Source organism: Mauremys mutica, chromosome 11 (assembly GCF_020497125.1).
Source record: "Mauremys mutica isolate MM-2020 ecotype Southern chromosome 11, ASM2049712v1, whole genome shotgun sequence".
NCBI classification, from domain to species: Eukaryota; Metazoa; Chordata; order Testudines; family Geoemydidae; genus Mauremys; species Mauremys mutica.
The window spans coordinates 75,686,513-75,709,464 of NC_059082.1; the positions used below are offsets into that span (position 1 = coordinate 75,686,513).

General features: G+C 41.6%; 1 protein-coding gene across 3 annotated transcripts in view; it reads right to left on the reverse strand.

Moving 5' to 3' along the window:
- The window catches only part of IQCE (IQ motif containing E), a 41,430-nt gene that overhangs the window by 10,537 nt on the left and 7,941 nt on the right, over positions 1-22,952 (reverse strand). For 2 of the 3 annotated variants that reach the window (XM_044980680.1, XM_044980679.1), the window contains exons 7-20: positions 22,751-22,864; positions 21,929-21,976; positions 20,487-20,557; positions 20,181-20,262; positions 19,679-19,728; positions 18,070-18,233; positions 16,626-16,681; positions 16,022-16,230; positions 14,462-14,566; positions 11,939-12,041; positions 8,221-8,316; positions 6,445-6,468; positions 2,292-2,402; positions 1,126-1,256 (exon numbers count right to left, since the gene is read on the reverse strand). In XM_044980680.1, coding sequence (XP_044836615.1) covers positions 1,126-1,256; positions 2,292-2,402; positions 6,445-6,468; positions 8,221-8,316; positions 11,939-12,041; positions 14,462-14,566; positions 16,022-16,230; positions 16,626-16,681; positions 18,070-18,233; positions 19,679-19,728; positions 20,181-20,262; positions 20,487-20,557; positions 21,929-21,976; positions 22,751-22,864 — 1,364 coding nt within the window. The remainder of the gene's footprint in view (positions 1-1,125; positions 1,257-2,291; positions 2,403-6,444; positions 6,469-8,220; positions 8,317-11,938; positions 12,042-14,461; positions 14,567-16,021; positions 16,231-16,625; positions 16,682-18,069; positions 18,234-19,678; positions 19,729-20,180; positions 20,263-20,486; positions 20,558-21,928; positions 21,977-22,750; positions 22,865-22,952) is intronic. The other variant, XM_044980681.1, reaches the window with a different exon arrangement.

Here is a 22,952-nt window from a genome sequence, read left to right on the forward strand (position 1 = left end):
GGGTGTTTCAGCCCCAGAGCAACCATGGAGTTGGCACCTATGCCTGTGGGACCCCACCTAATATGCCTTCCAGCTTGACTGTGAACCACCTTCTGGGAACAGTTATGTACCCACCTTATAGTAGCTTCATCTAGATTGTATTTCCCTAGTTTGTTTATGAGAAGGTCATGAGAGACAGTATCAAAAGCCTTACTAAAGTCAAGATATACCACATCTACCACTTCCCCACTATCCACAAGGCTTGTTATCATGTCAAAAAAAGCCATTAGGTTGGTTTGACACAATGCATGTAAACTGTTTATTGTTTTAAAATCCTTGTTCTCTTGCTCTATGCAGTGTTCCCACTATTAAAAATACACCATACAGAGTTTAGAAAATGTTTTCTGGTCACTCATCATAGACTATTTGCCCCCAGAGTGCAGAGGTGTAGTGGCTGGGGGCTGCCTGTGACAAATAATCCTGCTGAGGAAGTCAGGGTTAGTACATAGGGATATTAGTGTGGGAGAATCATATGATTCCATCCTGAGAGAGGAAAAAGCTTGGGCTTGTCACCTGGGGGGTGAGCTCTGACAGTAGTGCGGCTTGCCCTGTAACCATGACAGCATCTAAAGCTTTGAGGACAGTAAACCATGGAAAGAGAGGAAATGATTTTCGATACAGTCATTGTACATCTAAAAAATTAACAAATCTGTGTTCCTGCTGAGGAAAGCCACTGGGCTGCACATGAGATTCCATTCTAGCCTTTTCCCCTTAAGATTAGGGCTTTAGACTCCCCTACACTAGCCAAGCACAGTAGCCCTGAGCACTGATTACTATACCTTTCACATATGTAACAATCATTTTCTACACTTATTTTTCCCACCTCAAAAGGACAAAAACAATGAGAATACCTGAGGAGATTACAGTTGCAACAAGAACCCTTGCAGAAATAGAAGGATGGGGAATTTTTGTTGCATGCCCCTCCTACGCATTTTACTTGTGAGCTGTTCATACTGAACATACCTATTGCTCCAAGGGGCTCTCTCTTTTGCTGCCTTGGAGCCTCTACTACAATTTTACATGGATATAGCCATGCAAATAAGTAACAATACTGTGTCCTGGTGGAGACACCTGCTCCTGACTTACCTTTCCTCATGCTCTCCTTTACGTGCTAAGTGAGCCCTGAAAACTGATTGGATGAATGTCACAACCTCCTCATCCTCCTTGAAGTCAGAAGACAAGCTCAAAGAGCTGGACCCGTGAGACATGTTGGGGCCCTGCAGTGTAAAGAGACCATAGGAAAAAATAAGCCTTTTAACAAATTCCTTGCCAACATAACCGCACCTTTGACATTTTTATTCTTGATTGTGAATGTGGTGTCACTGGGCAGTGAGCAAGCATTTAATTTCTTTTGGGTTGCAGCCCAGTGGGATTTTACTAGACTTCTATTGATCCAGTGATAATCTGTCATCATACAGTTGTTAAACAACTACACAACAGATAAAGGTTAGGCAGCTGAAATGAATGTTAAATGATTTCAGTGGTATTGTGGGCAGGACTCGTCCTCAAGCTAAGGGAGTTAAGGCAATCTCTAAGATGGGTCTGACCTCCGTATAAAGCAGAAGTTTGTCAGTGCCACCAAACTGAGCTGAAGCTGAGCTTAAATATTATAATGTGTAGTGAGATGGAGGGCCTGGCTAGAGAATTCTTCATTCATTTTAGACTCCCTAGATCTAAATGGCTACTTAGGAAACCAGAAACCAGCATCTAAAATGTATAATCAGGGAGGAAGTCTTTTTATATTCAGAGCCTGGCACTCAGGGCCAAGTGTGACATGATTTAAGAAATACACTGCAAATCTTCAGCAGAGCATGCTGGATACCAGACTCCAAACCAACCATCATTTTCAACTTCTAGCGCTAGGACTCCATGAGTGCCTGGGTGCAGTGCAGCTTTTGAAAAGGCTGCACCCTAACAATATAACCCTTTACTCTTACTTGATGACAGAACCAGATAAAGAAAGCCAGCAGCTTGGATACAGGTGGCAGCTTACTGCACAGAGATACTATGGCTTTATTTCTCAGGAGGACTATGAAGTAGATGGTAAAAAGGAAAGCCAACAAATGGGCTTAACACATTTTGGAATTTAAATGACACCACACGCCAAAGTATTAAAAAAGCACACTGGATGAGTTACAGAACCAAACCTGGAAGGCTTGGAAGCCTAGTACTTTGCATTGTAAACTGACTGTAAATAATCAGAAAATGAAGAAGCACATTGTGTCTATGTCCCCACTTGCCCCAACAGTTACCTTATTTCCAAGGCTATGCATGGCGGGAGATTTTCGACTGTGTGTGTTATTCAATAACAATTTCTGCCGAGCTAAATGTCCCCTGAAAGCTGCCTGAATCACAACAGCCGCCTAGCAGGAAGAGAGATAAATGGATGTTAACTGCCTTGAAAGATAGCAGCTACAAATTAAAGTACCGTATTTATCGGCGTATAACACGCACTTTTTTCCCCTGAAAATAGGGGGCAAATGATGTGTGCGTGTTATACGCCGATATAACCACCCCAGGCAGAAAAGAAAAGCGCCGCCCCCCCCCCCAGCGGCGCGGAGCGGCGCCCTAGCCCCTGCCCCACTCCCGAGCAGCGCGGCCCTAGCCCCCCCCCCAGCGGCGCGGAGCGGCGCCCTAGCCCCTGCCCCACTCCCGAGCAGCGCGGCCCTAGCCCCCCCCCCAGCGGCCCGAGCCCCCGCCCTCTCCCCCCCCCCAGCGGCGGGGCCTGAGCCCCGAGCCCCGGCCTGCGCGAGCCCCCACCTCCCGAGCGGCGCGGCCCGGCCCTAGCCCCCGTCCTCCCTCCCTCCCCCGAGCGGCCCTGGCCCTAGCCCCCGCCCCCCTCCCGAGCGGCCCGGCCAGAGCCGCCTTAGCCCCCGCCCCCCTCCCGAGCGGCGCGGCCCGGCCCGGCCCGAGCCCCCGAGCGGCCTTAGTCCCCGACCCCCTCCCGAGCGGCCCGAGATCCCGTCCCCCCTCCCCCCCGAGCGGCCCTAGCCCCTGCCCCCCTCCCGAGCGGCGTGGCCCGACCCGGCCCGAGCCCCCGCCCCCCTCCCGAGCGGCCCGAGACCCCGTCCCCGTCCCCCCCCCCCGAGCGGCCCTAGCCCCTGCCCCCCTCCCAAGCGGCGCGGCCCGGCCCGGCCCGAGCCCCCGAGCGGCCTCTGTCCCTGACCCCTTCCGTCGCGGCCCGAGACCCCGTCCCCGTCCCCCCCCCCGAGCGGCCCTAGCCCCTGCCCCCCTCCCAAGCGGCGCGGCCCGGCCCGGCCCGAGCCCCCGAGCGGCCTTAGTCCCCGACCCCCTCCCGAGCGGCCCGAGATCCCGTCCCCCCTCCCCCCCGAGCGGCCCTAGCCCCTGCCCCCCTCCCGAGCGGCGTGGCCCGACCCGGCCCGAGCCCCCGGCCCCCTCCCGAGCGGCCCGGCCCGAGCCCCCCTCCCCGCGAACCTTATTTACCTTATAAGTGGTAATAATATTAATAAAACAAGTTCTGAGCTACCCTTATTTTGCTTCAAAGTCCTTTATTTGAAATTTAAGTTTTTTTCCTGAAATTTCCCCCTTAAAATGAAGGTGCGTGTTATACGCCTGTGCGTGTTATACGCCGATAAATACGGGTAGTGTCCAGAGGGGAAAAAGGCATTACAGGAGAGAGAACTATTTTCCTTGTGCAATGACAACTGTTTAATGTGCAGGCATTTCCCCTCTAATCAAGAGGCACCCTTAACCACTTTACATGTGCTGGTCTGGAATCCAAAAGGGTTCCAACCTATAAATTATAAAAGAACTGCACAGACATACAACACCACAGTAAATTTAACCTGAGAATCTGCACATTATGGAGCCTGTCAAATGTAATTAAATTCAAGCTACCAACATTAGCCCATATTTCACAGATACAGCAAGGTAGTCATATTCCCATCTTAGATCCCAGCTATCCAGCAGGGGTTGCTGCTTGATAACATCATCAGAAACCAAGTGGAGTCTGGCAAACATTCTGGTGATTATGTTAAACAAACGTTCTTCCTCTCTGCTAAGGGATTTTAATTCTGAACTAGGTCCCCAAATATCAGAAGATATCAAGGGTATAAAGTGACATTTTAAAATCGCCATTCTGATAGATGTTATATACAGTTTCACACCGGAAGAGCGTGGAAAGAGCTTTGGCACTTCTCATCCTTCTCTTTACTAACCTACTCAAAGCAGATTTTCAAAGGCTAAAGAAGAAAATGCATATGATATTATGTTGTGCTAGCTGAGAAATAGTATACAATCATGCCATTAAGAACTCTATTACAATGAGGGCTGGTCATAAATTTTCTATCAACCCTGACAAAACAGATGAGTTTTCAACAATTTTTTTTTGTGAGAAATGTCTGCTTCTGTGGAAAATTTTTGATTGTTTTGTCAAAAATCTAAGCACCTGTTAAACAAACTACTTCAATTCAGCTATTCAGCTATGTTGCCTCATGGGAGCTTTATTTCAGTCTCCTCCAACGCCCAGTGTCCTTTATGAGCTGGGCTACCCAGCTGAACTACATCTCCCATGATGCACCCTACCCAGGGACTCAGGTGATACAATGGCCTTCCCTCACCATGAGGGGTGACTGTGGTGCATCATCCAGGCATCAGGAACCGGGTAGGAAGTAGCTCAGGGAGACTAGTTGTGGTATCAAATGGGGTGTTTTGGGGCGGATTCCCCACTGACGGGCATATTTGCCACTCACAGCTCCCTGAGTTGGGATCCGCAGGAGTAGGTCCACCTACCTGACCGCCACCCACTCTGGGGTGATGGTCCACTCCCCTGACAGGCCACTAGGCCATGCAGCCCCACATATGGGGCAGTTATGCTGACTCAGGCCACTAGGACATGCAGCCCTGAGAGAGGGTGACTTTACTGACTCTTGCCACTAGGCCATACCGCCTTGCTGAGCCAGGCAGCCACGGTGACTCTGAGCACTAGGTGATGTACCCCGGTCGAACCAGAGAGCCATATTGACGCAGGCCATTAGGTCCCATAGCTCTGTGGGAAGGGGTTGTCACCCTGACTCTGGCCATTGGGCCACACAACCTTGAGAGAGAGAGAGCAGCCACAATGATTTTTACTGCAAGGCCACACTGTGATGTTTCACTCCATATTCTTTATGAAAATATGCTTATGATATGAATATGACATAACTGAGATGTACTTTATACAAAATGGGTCTTGTAAGATATAAGTGGAAAGGTTATAATTTACTGAATGTGATTATCCAATTCATATGCCTATATCATTTCTGTATCTAGAGTTAGGAATATTGACTATGTATCTGTATTTCAACTATGCTACTTTGGGTGATGTCCACTGCTAACACTACAGGTAGAACAATGGAAAAGCCAGACAGGGTGGATGGCCCATCAGCGAGGACAATGGACTGTGAAAAGGGTTGGCCTTCCTGCAGCCATTCCATACTGCCACAGACTCATGCGATACTTGCTGTGATACTACAAAGTCAGGTGGTCTTGTCACCTGATACTAAACATTACCGGGGACTTCTTGTAACTTTCCACTGGGGGGGTGTCAAGTTTGGGAAACAAAGAATTCCTGCCTTATGTAAATCCTATTTAAGGGTGGGGAGGAAGGCAAATGTGGCTCCTCCTCTCCATGGCCTATATGCCCAAGAAGAAAGACTGCTAAAGCCACCTGAAGGGAAGGCAGGGGGGAGTCCAGATTGAAACAGGGGTCCAATCTGAGAAGAAATATAACTGGAACTCTGAACCTCAGAAACTTTGCAACCTGCCTAAAATAACATTTAGGGTAAGAAATTACATTTTGTAACTTGTTTCTTAAGTATATTGAGCTTAGCTTGCATACTTTGTTTCATTTGTTCAGTAATCTGCTTTGTTCTGTCTGTTATCTCTTATATTCACTTAAAATTCACCATTTGTAGTTAATGAACATATTGCTTGATTATGGTGAATTCCCCAAGAGGGGACGGGGCATGCTTGCCTTGCGACAGGCACTTCTTAATGAGGGCTGTTTCCATGTAAAATGTCTACATCCAGCCTTTTTGAAGATAGAAAGGCTGCAAGAATTATTTTATTGTAATGGGAAAACTTTTCTCCATCTCACCAACAGTTCCTTATACTCAAAAGTGCCAGAACCATTTTTGCTTCCATTTTCCAAAAGGATGCATCTTTTGGCAGAGACCACATATAGAAAATTTGAACTCAAAAGGAGAAAGTTTAGGTAAGTAATGAACAACTGAAGAGAGGATGTCAGAAGGTAAACTGTCACACAACCTGAACTATTAGTATAGCAATCACTAGTGCTCCTGCTCATAATAAAATCGCTTTCAAAATTACATAAACTACTTGTTTATACTTTTTTATTACAAAGTGAACCTGAATTGTCATTTTATTGGTGCAATACACACTCACCTGATCCAGAGCAATTTCTTCTTTCTGAAATGGAGAAAACTTCTAAATTAACATCATAAGGATTTATGGCTTTTATTTAATAAAAGATTACTCCGAAAGGTCTCATATTTTCTTACAGCTACTACAAAGACATCCCAAAACAACTGAAAAGCCCAGTTTTTCTTCCCTGGGGAAGCTTTCTGGAATTGGATTTTTTGGGGGATTGTTTATTCTTTAGCTTGATAGTGGATTTTTTTATGTTCCCCTATTTCTAACCCCTGAAATCATGGATATAGAGATGCATAATTTACTTTGTTTGTTCATAAAACAAAATTTAATATAAGCTATTCTTTTAATTTGTCACGTTATCCTAGCTGGATGAAACTCAGGCTAAGGAATTTCCAGGTTTGCAGTGATGGTTTAAGTGGCGCAGAATCATCCCTCTGAACCATACTGAGTTACAAAGACCACCACTCATTTTAGCTCCACATATACCGACAGTATTATCCTACGTGAACCTGGACTGGCCACACCATTTACTTCTGCAAATTACTGATCTCAGAAACACTAAGCCATGGAACGGATTTCCCCAAAACTTTTTATAATACCTTCCAAAATAATTTAAAACCCCTTTATTTCATGCACCTTACTTTATTATTTTTCATTGCATCATTTATTTTGCTTCTGTCGCACATATTTTAAATATCAGGTTCTCACATTTGGGCCCTGACTGGTTGTGTTATGAAAAGAATGTCTTAATTCCACTTCTTTCTCTGTCCTCAACATTTGAGCACTGGTTGCCAACTCTGGCACTTAAATACAAATTCCAAAAATTTGTAATGTCTTGCATTTCTGGTTTATCTCACTTATGGTACTCAGAGCTGGCTGGAAAATAGGTTTTCTTTCTGAGAAAAATTTTGATGAAAACGAAAAAAAAATTCCAAGTTATCAATTGAAAATTTCAAATTTTCAGTGAAAAATCAAACATATTTAAATTCTGAAATGTCACCAGGGTGCCTGATGGGAGTTGTAGTTTGGGTTCCTCATGCTCCCTTTCTCCTCTATAGGCTGGGATCCCTGGTAAGACAACATCTCCCATGGGAAATCTCTTCATGAGGGAGGCCATATACTAGGGGAATCACATGTCTGTGATGAGTCATGGGAGAAGTCAAGCTGGAGAGCCCAGCCCAGAGGAGGATGGGAACATGAGGCAGTTTAACTACAATTCCCAAGGAACAGTGCAGCAGCATTTTAGAATCAAAATAGTTCAGTTTTTAGCCAAAAATTTTAAAATACTCAGTTTCTGGGTTTGGTTTTGGTTTTTTTTGACAAAAATATCAAAATTTTCCACAGAAAGCAGACAATTATGAAAAAAGTCATTTTAATAAAAAACCAAATTTTCCATTAAAGTACAGTTTCAATGGAAATTTTCAGACCAATTCTAGTACTCTGTACTCCTTTATCCTAGTCCTGGCTACTACAGACACCTTTCCTATTAATTCAGTCAAGTCATGCCTGCTCCTAGCAAAATTCACATTCACTGTTAGAATGCCAGCAGAGTTTCCAGCATACAGGGTGACAGAAATGAAAAGAACTATCCTTAATCAGTGGCCCTGAAGAAATGAGAAATATCCAGGGGAAGAAGGAAAGTCAGACATTTAGTTATGCTTGCATCGGTGCTCTGATTCCTGATGCTCATCAGCAGGCTACTCAATACCCAGAAATGAAGGTGAAGTAGCAGGATATTAAAAAAAACAAAACAAAAAAAACCTCTCTGTCCATTTATAAGAATTTCACCTTGTTTCTGTATGCCTTCCACTGGCTCTGGATGAGTTTGGCTGCTTGTTCCTTCCTGTTGTCTTCTTTGCCCTGATGAAAGCAGGCAAATGAAGGCTGTGAAGGCAAAACACTTGAATGTAGTGTACATACTAAATGGGATTGCTGGCATGTGATTCTTTCTGGAGGTGTAAGACAGCAAGGACTGGAAAGAAAGAGGGAGATCAACAGGAGAAGAAATCATTTCCTCACATGATGTAGGGAAGTTGGAGCAGAAAATCTCATTTTAAAAGATATCTGCATTTGTTACATTCAGCTCATCATTTGGAAAATTCGTACAGCGAAATACACTCCTCACTTGTCTTAACTGTGAACTGGATGTGAAATTAGAGATTTTTATTTAAATATCTAAAGGTATATTATTGTATGTATTTTTTAGGTACCCATTCCCATAGTTACTATCTTGTTGAAAAATAACATAACTTGTAATGCAGACAACTTGAGAACATATGCCAAAGGACCTGATTTTGCAGTCCTTTCACAGGCAAAACTTGCACTAATTTCCACTGGAGTTTTGCAAGTGTAAGGACCGCATGACTGGTCCCATACTCATTTGTTTCAACTTACTGATGGGATGGCCATCCTGAAACACCAACAAGGGGAGCCCAATGTAAATTAACACAATCCTGTTCCTCTTTATACTGTTAACAAATCAGAAACTTGGAAAGCAAATGAAAAGTAAGGATAAAAACAAAGATCTCCCTACTTCAGGTTAAAAGGGTATGGTTTTGTACTCTGTCTCAGGCAAATCACATGACTGATCCACAACATGTCAATCTCAATCTCATACAATTACCTACCAGGAAAATATTGAAAGAATTCTCACACACTGTAAAACCTAAAACACTATACTTGTGTGAGGCACAAAATGTTGGGGGGAAGGCCTCACAAGGGGAGCAACCCAAGCAGCTACTAAAAAGCTACAACCAGGCAAAATGCCTGGACCAGACAGCCTGCTTGTACACTTTAACAGAAGCTGCCCAAAAGAGATTAGTCAACCGTTACTAGATGTGTCGACTATGCCCACCTAATTAACTTCTTAGCAGGCTCTCTTAACTTGGCCATGCTAGCTCCATTTGTCAACTCTAAAAAGACCCCACTGCTGTAGTTCACGCAAACCTACCACATTGCTGTATAAAGACACAAAACCCTTGCCAAATTGCTAGTAATGCAATTATACAAGAGAACAGCCACTATTATAATCCATGAAGACCAACCAGGTTTTATATCAGGAAGATCCACTCTCTGCACTTTTGAAATATTTAAGACAGCCTTTTTGTCAATATTTAATACAGCAAAAATGATAGTGAAAATCCACCAGCCCAGGCATAAAACCAATTTTTCCACCTTACTAGGAGGATGGTAATGAAAATGTCAGTGATATTTTACTAATCAAATCAACAAAAAGTCATAAGCAGAATTTGAAGATTGATTTAATTATAATAACATAGAAAGTTTATTTTACATGAGAACTGAAAAGGGCTTTGTATTCTGTTGAAAGGACTTATTTACTTACACACTTTAAAAAAATTGAATTATGGACCTAAGTTTATTAAATGGATCATCTTCTATTCAAAGCTACAGTGTATTATTAAAATTAAACATAAATAGGAAAACAAGAATGATTAAAAACAATGGGCACAAGACCTGTATTTTCAATCAAAGCACTGATATTGGTCAAAAAATCTGTAGGTTTCGTTTTTTTTTTTTTTAAAGTTACTTGGAATTTATGACCCTATCTAATATTCATCAGTCCACAACACAGAACGAAAAACTGACCCAGACAGAATGGCATCTTATGTCAAAAACAACATCCTCCTATGCAAGCGGGCACTCTTATTCATATTATGTTGTTATCCATGTTCTGGTGTCTATTTTTCATTACACAGTGATCAAAACCACCAGCAATATTACTTACTTGAAACTCCCTATCACCGCAGTCTTTTGCTGAAGACAAATACTGCATAATTCATGACAGCATCACAGAAGTAGGAACTAGCACCAAAAAAACCATTTTTGGATTATAGACTAAAAGAAGCTAATCCTAATGGGAAAAGTCACACACTTTTGGCAATATAGAAAACAGAATAATAAAAAGAGATATGTGGTTCAAGGGGCTAACTGGCCAGTTATTGAATCTGAGACCAATTCATGCAATATATACAAATTAATAAAAAGTAATAGCCCTTGGATCTCCAGGAAAATATGTGCAATATCAAACAAAGAAAAAGCATCAATATAATATACTAGCTTTATTTAGGAAATCTTTGCACAACTGTGCAAACTGCATGATGATAAAATTTAGTAATAATACAGAAACAAAAACTGTCAAAGCACAAACCTTCTAACAGATACTAATATTTCTGTTCATGCTCCCGAGGATTTTATTTTTAAATTTGTTGGGTATTAGTAAAAATGCAGCTGCATGGAAGAGAATCATAAGGCTCTGCAATGTATTTCTCTTTGGCGGTGTGAAACAATGTCCAATGTAAACTAAATGTACTACTCTATATTTTTAACCTAAAAGTATCTGCCTGAAGTGTTTTTAGCCCCACAATTCTTTTTTCTGTTTAAAAAATAATCTTTTCAACGTGTGAGCTCTTGTAATACTGCACTGAGCAAGCAAGGACCAGCTTTACATTAAGGGTAGACAATCACCGTGAAGCCTACGGACAAAATTTTGGGTAACCAACCACTGGAACAATTTACCAGTGTAGTGCATTATCCATCTTTAAATCAAGATTTGATATCTTTCTAAAAGATATGCCCAGAAATTATAGCTTTGATGCAGAAACTACTAGGTGAAATTCTACAGCCTATGACAGGTTTCAGAGTAGCAGCCGTGTTAGTCTGTATCCGTAAAAAGAACAGGAGTACTTGTGGCACCTTAAAGACTAACAAATTTATTTTAGCATGAGCTTTCGTGAGCTACAGCTCACTTCTTCGCTCACGAAAGCTCATGCTAAAATAAATTTGTTAGTCTTTAAGGTGCCACAAGTACTCCTGTTCTTTCTACAGCCTATGTTATGCAAGAGTTAAAATCTACCAATCTATTAAATTAAGCCCACTCCTAACACACCCAGAGGGCTAAAGCCTGCAGTCCTTACTCCAGCAAAACTCATAATGAATTCAATGGGAATTTTGCTTGTATAAGAAGCTGGGACCAGACTGACAATGGTATTTAAGCACCTAAAAATGCAGATAGGCACCCTAGGCACTTTTATATATTCACTAAGTTAGTTAGGTGCCTAACTCCCATTGAAAGTCAATGAGAGTTAGGTGCCTAACTCAGGTGCTTTTGTAAATCCCACAAAGTGCCTATCCGCATCTTTAGGTGTTTAAATACTTTTGTCAATGTGGTCCTCAGTGAAGCCTGCAGGATTTGGCCCATAAAGTACAACGGTTTCTAAAAGGATTAGCGACAAAAGGGACTGCCTGCTGACATTCTTCCCTTGAGGACACAAATGCAAATGAAAGGCACATCCAGGGAAATTGTAATTTACAAATGAAATTGTTTAAACAAGCAACAACCTTCCTTGGTTACAGTTTAAGTTAGTATATGAAGGGATCTGAAGAAATCACAATTGCATTATGGACCTAAATATCTATCAACCAGAAAGACTTCAACTGCCCAATTTGTAAGGGTACAAATGGGATGGAAGAAAGAATGAGGTTATACCTTGTTTGGCGTTTCCATGGTATCATCTGCAGTTTGTCTCTTGTCTTCATGTAGTTCCACCTCCAGTTCTCTCACTTTGTGTGTAAGGCTCTGGATTTCCTCCCTACAGTTAGGAGTGCAGAGTTATTTATAGCCAGAACTTTTCTGCTGTACAGGAGCACACAATGCATGTCTCCATAGTGACAGATATGGAAAATGAAGTAACAAAAAGAGATGTTACAGTACTAAATTAAAATTAAACAGTGACCAAGGTCACAGTGATACTTTTGATGCTATTTTTTATGCCTCTGCACCTGACCCAATAATTCAGTGACTGGCAGATACAAGATGTGGCAAAATTGTGTGTTTTACTTTGGCTTGATGTTAGTTTCTGATTGATGTAACAGGAACACATTTTTTGCCATGACTGTTTCTCTAATGATCGCTGCTCAGTTCGAAATACTGTAACTCCTCTAGTGGATGGGAAACCACACTGTTAGGAGTCAGGGTGGAAGGGTAAAGTAGAGGATCTACAGCTCTCTCCTCATAAGCAAAAAGAAGGACAAGAAAAGGTCATCCAGACTAACACACCAGCTTTTCAAGGTTTACTTTAATCTAGGACTGTCAATCGCAGTTTACTCATGCAATTAACTCAAAACAATTAATTGAGATTAACAAAATTAATCATCATCAATTGCACTGTTAAACAATAGAATACCAATTGAAATTTATTACATATTTTGGATGTTTTTCTCCATTTTCAAATATATTGATTTCTATCACAGCATGGAATACGAAGTGTACAGTGCTCACTTTATATTATTATTTTTATTACAAATATTTGCACTATAAAAATAAACAAAAGAAATAGTATTTTTCAATTCACCTCATACAAGTACTGTAGTGCAATCTTTTTATCATGAAAGCGTAACTTACAAAAGTAGAATTTTTTTTGCTACATAACCGCACTCAAAAACAAAACAATGTAAAACTTTAGAGCCTACAAGTCCACTCAGTCCTACTTCTTGTTCAGCCAATCACTAAGACAAACAAGTTTTTTATATTTACGGGAGATACTGCTGCCTGTTTCTAATTTACAATGTCACCTGAAAGTGAGAACAGGAGTTCGCATAGCACTTTTGTAGCTGGTATTGCAAGGCATTTACGTGCCAGACATGCTAAACATTCATATGCTCCTTCATGTTTCGATCACCATTCCAGAGGACATGCTTCCATGCTGATGATGCTCATTAAAAAAATAATGCATTAATTAAATTTATGACTAAACTCCTTGGGGGAGAATTGTATGTCTCCTGTTCTGTTTTATCTGCATTTTGCCATATATTTCATGTTATAGCAGTCTCAGATGATGACCCAGCACATGTTTGTTTTAAGAACACTTTCACAGCAGTTTTGACAAAATGCAAAGAAGATACCAATGTGAGATTTCTAAAAATAGCTACAGCACTTGACCCAAGGTTTAAGAATCTGAAGTGTCATCCAAAATCTGAGAAGGACGAGGTGTGGAGCATGCTTTCGGAAGTCTTAAAAGAGCAACACTCTGATGTGGAAACTACAGAACCTGAACCACCAAAAAAGAAAATCTATCTTCTGCTGGTGGCATCTGACTCAGATGATGAAAATGAACATGTGTCGGTCTGCCCTGCTTTGGATCAGTATCAAGCAGAACCTGTCATCAGCATGGACACATGTCCTCTGGAATGGTGGTTGAAGCATGAAGGGACATATGACTCTTTAGCACATCTGGCACGTATCTTGCGATGACGGCTACAACAGTGCCATGCAAATCCCTGTTCTCACTCTCAGGTGACGTAAACAAGAAGCGGGCAGCATTATCTCCTGCAAATTGTAACCAAACTTGTTTGTCCGAGCGACTGGCTGAACTAGAATTAGGACTGAGTGGACTTGTAGGCTCTAAATTTTACATTGTTTTATTTTTGAATGCAGTTATTTTTTTGTAAATAATTCTACATTTGTAAGTTCAACTTCCATGATAAATAGATTGTACTACAGTACTTGTATGAGGTGAATTGAAAAATCCTATTTCTTTTGTTTTTTACAGTGCAAATATTTTTAATAAAAAATAAATATAAAATGAGGACTGTACACTTTGTATTCCGTGTTGTAATGAAATCAATGTATTTGAAAACATAGAAAACATCTAAAAATATTTAAATAAATTGTATTCTATTATTAAGAGCACAATTAATCGCGCAATTAGTTTTTATTGATCGCTTGACAGCCCTACTTTAATCCTACATTTCAGTTCTTCCACCATACTCCTCAGTCCCCCATCCCTCCAGACACAGCGATATCATTCATACTGCAAATCACCTTCCTCCAAAACTTATTCCAAAATTATCATCATTTAGCCAAAACAGTTCTGCCCAGATACCTCATTTACTCATCGTTCCCCACATTTCATATGACATTCTGCAGATTTTGAACCACTTGGTATGAGAACTGTGTCATACTCAACTTTTATCAGTCCCTTTCAAAATTGGAAAATGTCTCTCAAGGTACCTCAAAGTCTCCTCTTTTTCACTCTTTTCTTTCTCCATCTCCTGCAGCTTTTGCAGTTCCCTCTCCAATTCAGTCTTTGCTTGCTGTAATTGCTTCACCTCTGAACTATATGAGAATAGGGAATTAAGCTCTAAGGCAATGTTTATATAATTTGCATTTCAGTGCATTAGAGGAATTATTTGTTGCTTACACTTCTACTGTTGAATAACATTTGTTTTGTTTAAACTTGAACAGGAATTTTATATTTTAAATAAGTATATATTTGTCCTTATAACACCACACACTATGGTATACATGGTTTAGATGAAAAAGGACTTTTTGCATGGTATTGATATTAGGTCTTTGTCCATGTGCATCTTTGCACTGAAGGATCATATTAACATACAGGCTGCTCTGTGCACACATCTAAGCACCTGGTAAAGTTAAGCTGTCTCTCCATGCACTGACCAACACAACTACTGTAAGAAATAGCAAAGGAATTCACCTGCTCAGTTGGAGGGTGAATGCCAGAGTATAGCAGAAAATGAGAGGTATGTTTCAGAGGAGAAAATGGTAGATTAGGTCAAAACTTCTGTTGCAAAATTCTCACAGCAAAACTGAAAAAGGTTCGCAAAATGATTTAAAGAAGTAACTATGAAATTTTAGTGTTCTTCAAATGTTATCTTTCCAAAAATTTCATTAGCCTTTAAAATTCTTCAGAAACATGCAGAAGTTTCCATTTTTGATGGTCAATCTTGCCATTCATTAATAGCAACTTTTTACAAAGCTGATATGATAAAGAGTGGATTTTGAAACCTTTTTTTGCAAATCCAGCCAAACCCCTCCCAAAACCTCGAATGCTCCAATTTTGTTTAAAATGTGAGAAACTTTTCACATAGCTCCTTTCATGATACAATGTGAAACACTTCAAACCTATGAAAAGACTGTCTTGTCTACACTTACTGGAGGATCAACGTTGTGGCGATCGATGCATCAGCGGTGGTTTTAGCGGGTCTAGTGAAACCTGCTAAATCGACTGTCGATCGCTCTCCCGTCGACTCCTTTACTTCACCGGATTGAGAAGAGTAAGGTGAGTTGACAGGAGAGCGTCTTCCTTTGACGTTGCACAGTGCTGTCACCACAGTAAGTAGATCTAAGCCAGTGGTCCCCCACGCACTGCCCGTGGGTGCCATGGTGCCCGCCAGGGCATTTATGTGCGCCCGCCTAGTGCCTAGCAGGGGAGAGAAGCCGCAGAGTACTCTGTTCTCTGTCCTCGCGGCTTCTCTCCGGCTTCTCTCTTCTCTCTGGATTCATATATTATGTAATATTAAATATCATGTTTTTTGTATTATTTAATGTACAAATACAAAATAAGCCTTGAGAAATTGTTGGCGCCCACCACACTCTTCTGAAAACAATAATGTGCTACTGGCCACAAAAAGGTTGGGGACCACTGATCTAAGCTATGTCGATTTGAGTTACGCTATTCACGTAACTCAAATTGCGTAGCTTAGATCGACTTTTCCCTTTAGCGTAGACAAGGCTAGAGACTGTAACATCCCAGACAATAGTCGGACTTACTATTTGCTGGCCAGTTGATTTTGAAGTGCACTCCTATCACCTTTCAGTTTTTTCACTAGCCCTCGGAGACGCTCACATTCTTCAAGGGGGTCAGGTTCTTGAGTGTCTGACTGATCCAGCTGTACAGAAGCTGAAGGTGGCAGAGCAAGCAATGGTGATGTGCCATTAGCTGATGACTGCAATCTGTTGTTCTCCATCTCATGCACTTCCTAGAGGTTCAGGGGGGAAAATTGAAATTTTTCTCTTTCTGCTTCTATAAGATATGGGGAAGAGGGGGACAGAGGGAGGGAAGATCCTCAACTGGTATAAACTGACTTCAGTGGAGCTATACTGATTTACACCAGATGAGGATCTGGCCCAGGCTAGGAAAGACGAAAGGAAAGCAGGATCAAAGGATCAAAGGGAGATTAATCTTAAAGCCGCAGCTATACAAGATGAGTATGACACAGCAGAAAAGGGAAAAGTATAGATAGCTGTTCATATGAAAAGAATGCACCAAGCTGATAGATACTTGGAAGGATAAGGCACCATGAACACAGATCAGTGACTTTATGTTTTCTGCTCTACCATTGATAAAACAGGCTATATTATTTCTGTCACTCACTTTTTCCAGTTCTGAAATCCGCCTCACCAGCCTCTGTCTGCTCCACTCATTGTAATCTAAAGAAGGTAATAAGGTTTTAAACAAGAAGCTGGATTGGTGAGACACAAATCCCTAGAAAAAACGAAGCTTGTGTCCATTCAGAAGGTCCACCTCATTGTAGGAGACTTAAAACCAGCTTTAGAGAGGATGCCTTGAGAGACGGAATGGTCTAGAAATGTTTGACATCGTACTCAAACCATTTCAGGCTTCAAATTAGACCATTTAAACCAGTACAGTATATTTTTGGATGATGGAAAACAGGGCTTTATGGGGAATGTCTTGTTTCTCCAGACTCTCTGAATGGATACAAGCATGGGTGTCAAACACATGGCTCCAGGACACTTTCCTCCAGTCTGTAATTCCCTCTGATTTAACAAAGGGGGCTGGCCTACAGGTGCCTGCTGTAGCTCAAAGAGACTGGGAGGGAGCTGGAGCAACTGGAATTGAGAAGGGAACTCATGCCTGACTGGGTACCCCACTACCACACACCAGAGTGCAGCGTTCCCCCATCTTCCCTGATTCCTACTGCCACATAGCCCACAATGTCAAAGAAGGGGTGCTCCTCACTCCCCCTTCAGAGAACAGCACCCAGAGGGGAAATGCCACAAGGGTGCGGGAGGGAAAAGAGAATGAGGAAGACTCCCTAGAGGCAGTGGGGGATTGGATTGTGGGTAAGCAAAAGAGAGAAAACTGACAAATGGGGATGGGAGGTGTGTGAACGGATTGTGGCGGGAATGCATAGAGGGGTAAATTAGGGTTTGTCTACACATACAGCAGTGTAGCTGCACTGCTGTAGCACTTAGTGAATATGCTACCTAGGCCAACAAGAGAGCTTCTTCCATTGGTGTAGGTACTCCACCTCCCAAGAGGTGGTAGCTATGTCAACAGAAGAAGCCCTCGTGTCAACATAGCGTTGTCTACACCGGGTTAGGTTGATATAACTGTGTCGCTCAGGGCTGTGGATTTTCCACACCCCTGAGCAACGTAGTTATTCCAACATAAGTCTGTAGTGTAGACCAAGCCTTAGTGACCAGTAGACGGACAGTTTCACAAAGGCATTTACTTTTTCAAAACAGAATGTAATTGTCTTCCAGTATGATCTGTAAGTTTGCCAGCTACAGAGACACATTCTGCAGTCAGATGAGACAGCAAAATGTGCCCCTTGCTAGTGACTCCTGGCCCACAGACCCTAACTGAAAAGGTAGTTCGGTCTACTCAAGGAGCCAGTTTGATGCTCCTGGAATAATAGTTACAGACAGCTTGCTGCCCATTTTCAGGTAAAACATTTGCAACGCCTCTAGGAGCTGTATCCGTATTGCCATGTAGTCCATGAACTGTGCCTCTCGCTCACCTCCTTTCTGTGTATTTGAAGCCTAGTTCCCTACCCTAACTTTTCAACACATACTTTTTGTTTTGGTGGAAGCTGGGGAACTGCTCAGCACTCGGTCTAGATCTGCTTTCAGGCTCTTATTTTCATCCTGCAGCTCTTTGAGGTTTTTGGATAATCGCAGAACAGCAGCATTCAGCACCTTCAGCCGTTTCTGGGATTCTCTGCTCTCTGGAAGGGATCTGTGCTTGGAAAAGGGGACAAGAGCAGGGGTTTAGCCTCAAACACAGCACACATAGGCAGTAACTACAAACAAATGAGAAAACACCCCACACTCAATAAACAAGCAGATTGGGGTTAGGAGAGGGAAGGGTGCATTTGGGAAGAAGGAGCAAAGCATTACAAGTAATTTCTAAGCTAAATTTTCAGACATGTTAGTGCAGCATTCAGTTATCAGTTATCTTTCTCCTGTGTGCCATTGGTTGGGCAGGTGACACACTATAAAGTTATTAATATTTTATATTTTGCCTTTGTGTTTTATTTTTAGACTCGCTACAGAATGTTTTGCCCCGCATGCATCTCCTCTTGATCCCTGGTCCATCAGGGACAAGCACTGGTAAACTGGCCTAAGGGGATGTCTACACCACAATCAGGAGGTGTAACTGTAGATCATGTAAGCATATCTGAGCTACCTTTGATCTGTACTAGATCAAGGCTAGCTTGAGTGACAGTAGCAGCGTATCTGCAGCAGCAGTGGCAGCGGCACAGACTAGTTCCTGACCCTGGGTACATACTTGAGTGGCTAGCCCACGTTCATGCCCATGCTAGCTTGCGTCCATGCTGCCGTGGCTTCACAGCTATTGTTACTCAAGCTAGCTTTGATCTAGCTAAAGCACAGCTAGCTTGGATATGCCTACATAAGCAGCAATCACACAACCAGAAATGTATGCAGAGACACTGCTCTATGTCTCACTCTTACGACATCCTAACACCTCCTAACTGCTACCACTAATCTGTCTCAGTCATACTGTGGACCAATGCCCCTGCACTACTGGATTATTTTCACACCAAAGCACTTTCTTTATTTGCAGCACACATTCTAGAGTAGTCTACATAAGTGACTTAAATGTGCACAAATCAAATATCCAACAATCTCTATACATGTAATGTTGCCAGGAGAAGCAGTTCAATTTTGGGGGTAAAGAAATGGATTTTCTTTTATGAGGAATAAATGCTAGAAATTCTTTTTTGAGCTTTCAATTGCTCTGCTTTAAAATGTTTTGCTTCGTTTTCAAACAGCTTTAATATTTGGTTTCCCTGTAAAGTAAAATGTATTTCTTTGTTCTGTTTGACAATGAGAGTGTTCTTTTGATGTAGTGTCTCTTTAGAGGGATCCTGTTTTGGTGATACAGGATGGGAATTTAAAACTCTAATTGAGATAGATCCCTTTTGTTTTCCTCATTAAAAGCCCATCAATTCAGAGTGATAGATCTACCGTGGAAGCAACATGGGCATGACATGCGTGCTGTGAAGTCAACAGAGGTAGTGTGGAAAAGCAAATCCACCAGTATCTAAGTTATGAGACAAACAACAATTTACATGCAATTGTTTTCCATCACTTAGGATAGTATACAAAGTATATACCAAAAACATATACATGCACACGTCCCAAAAGAAATAAACATACTTTTTCCCCACAGCCTCAGATTTTGCCAGCAGGGTTTGGAGACGATGAATCTGAAGTATAAAAGATAGATTGCCTTAATGGACACAGAAAAGACTTAACTATTGGAAAGCTCAGAATGCTAACCTACTATGCAGCGTCTGGTAAGTGAAAATAAAAGTAAGATCCTTGTGGCATTAGCACAGGTAACAATGCCATGGCCAAAAAAGAGTATGGTCCTACTGGCATTAATTTGGATGCTGTGCTCAGAGCTGTACACTGTATTAGTTTCATTACTTGTCTTGTTTAATTAAAAATAGGTTTTCTGCTTTACATCAAGGCTTTTACAAGTACACCTAGTTGGTGCTTTTATATATATATACAAAACACACACACGTGTCTACTTGACTTTCACACACAGACAGGTACAGCTGGGCTCTAGGAAACAAGTGTAAAACTGTTCAGGGTTTCTACCTAGAATCTATAATTGAACCTCTCCTCCCGTTTACACGGGCAGCGGCCTCACCAGATGTACCTCCTCATAGTAGGTCTCCATAGCAATCCTCATCTCTTCCAAATTAGTGGTCTTCACATCTGTCTGGAATTTACTGAAAATGGAAGAATACAACAGTATCCTCAGGAAATCTTATAAGGAAGGAATGACCATTAATGGTTTAAAATATCTGGGAAGGGTATGGCGAGAGTCACATGTGGTTATGACTTAATTCATCTTTCCCAATGAGTCAAAGAATCTAACTCCATAAGAAAATGGATGTCCAATTCCCTTCCCCCTCTTGTCCAATATATTTCCTTGCCCCCAAAAGAATCATACTTGATAGCGTTGTCTTTCTCTTTGCATTGCTGTTCCAGCTTGAGAATCTTCTGCTTCAGCCCATTGATTACCTACCGAAAGGAAAGAACACGGTTCATCAGTTCTAGAGAAATCTCAGAATCTCCAGTCAGAATTCCTGTTTCCCAGGAATCCCATTTCATCTTTCTAAAGCTATCTAATCAGAAATATTTAGCCATATGTATAACAGGATAAACAAACTGTAAGCATTACTGCTATCCTTAGAGGGAGAGAGTTAAATCAGATGCCTAATAAACAGCTAGTTTAAATATAACCACTTTAAGAGGTGAGTGCAAACACTACTAATACATAAGCATACAGTCACAGAAATGTAAGGTTGGAAAGGACCTCAAGAGGTCATCTAGTCCATCCCCATGCTGAGGCAGGACCAAACATATCTAGACCCAACAGGTGTTTGTCTTACCTGTTCTTAAAAACCTCCAATGATGGGGATTCCACAACATCCCTTGGTAACCTATTCCAGTGCATACCTATCCTTATAGTTAGGAAGTTTTTCTTAATATCTAACCTAAATCTCCCTTGTTGCAGATTAAGCCCATTACTTCTTGTCCTACCTTCAGTGGACAAGAAGAATAATTACTCACCATCCTCTTTCTAACAGCCCTTTCTAAGGTCACCTCTCAGTTTTCAATTCTCAAGACTAAACATGCCCAGTTTTTTTAACCTTTCCTCAAAGATCAGGTTGTCTAAACCTTTTATTATTTTTGTTGTTCTCCTCTAGACTGTCTCCAGTTTGTCCACATCCTTCTTAATGTGTGGCACCCAAAACAGGATCCAATACTCCAGCTGAGGTTCACCAGTGCTGAATAAAGTAGAACAATTACCGTCCATGTGTTACACACAACTCTTCAGTTTATACACCCCAGAATGATCTTAGCCTTTTTGGCATTGTTGGTTCATCTTCAATTTGTGATCCCCTATAACCACCAGATTTTTTTGCAGTACTGCCACTTGGCCAGTTATGTTCCATTTTGAAGTTGCGCATTTGAATTTTCCTTCCTAAAGATAGCACTGTGCACTTATCTTTAATGAATTTCACATAGCATGTAGTCACTAAATAAAAACAAACTTTGATAATTGCATCCATTCACTGTTAGGGGGCGTGGGAAAAGAAGTGGAGAGTGCAAATGTACATCTACTCTGCTAAATTCAGGGTTATGAATAAGCTGATGTATTGATGCAAACACATTCATCCCGAGGATGAGAAAAGGCGCTTTGAATTGCTGTTAATTCTAGACCTTTGTTACAGGTCTTATATTTGGCAATAATGAAGACATCATTTATATGACTGCCTAATTAAACTGTATGGTCTCCTCCTGTATCTTGGATATTCTTCTACTAGTAAGCGTTCAGCTGGAAAGGAGAAAAATCATATTTGAAAGTGCAGGTGAAGAAACAATTACCCATCTAGTATCGTTCTTCTCTGCCAAAGTCTGGGCAAAATCAGAGCCCTGTAACAGAAGACAACAAAATCAACTTAGTTTTGTTAAATTCTTCTTCAGCTTCCTCCCTGCAGATTTTCCTCCTAGCCTCCAGCCCACGAACATGTTCTTACACTCATCTAAGGATTTTTTGTGCCACCCATTACAGTAAAGACCAAGAATTTCTCTTCTAGGCTTACTGGTCTTACAATAGGGTTTTCCTTCTGCTCTACAGGTGAGGAGGCAGGACCATACCTGCCATTCACTGTGCACAGGGCTTGGCTCCCCACCATCAGGTAAATAACTCAATATGTGGGCTTAAATTTGCCAGTAGAAATGACAATTATCTTCTCCTAAATAAACCCATCTATAAACTATGACATATGCTGTAACTTGTCCTTGAATTTAATTTTGTGCTTCCAGTTAATGGATAGATTGGAACGGCAAACTTGGATACACAGAACAGAAATCATCAGCTGTTTCTCTGTCTTAGGCAAGCTCGCCATTACTACAATCAGAGTAGAGAAATGATGGGCGCAGGGGCAGGCCTGATTTAGTATTACCTCCTGTGCTCCCCTACCACACTTACCTTGAAAGTTCCTAGAAACCATATTCAAGTTGGAGCCATCATGTTACAGACTTTTCATGTCTGAGACATGAGTTTTTTCCCTTACTGACTCAGAGCAGGCTGACCTTTCAGTTTGACACTAAAAATTCAAAAACACCACTTTCACTATCTTGCCTAATACTGTAAACTAACATCCTGCTGTCAGCTATGCTACTGGGAAAGGTTACAAGACTCACCCTGGAAGGATCCAACAGCTGCTCAATTTGTCGATCTTTCCTGTTGTTCTCCTCCTCCAGTCGTCGGATCTTTGTTTTCATCCGATCCCCCTCACTTTTCTGAACCTGTATTGTCTAAAATGGAACAAAAAAAGAACAGGTTCATCTACAAATTCTGCCCAAGTTCTCCAGGCTTTTACAATTAACTCACTCTTGGACACCA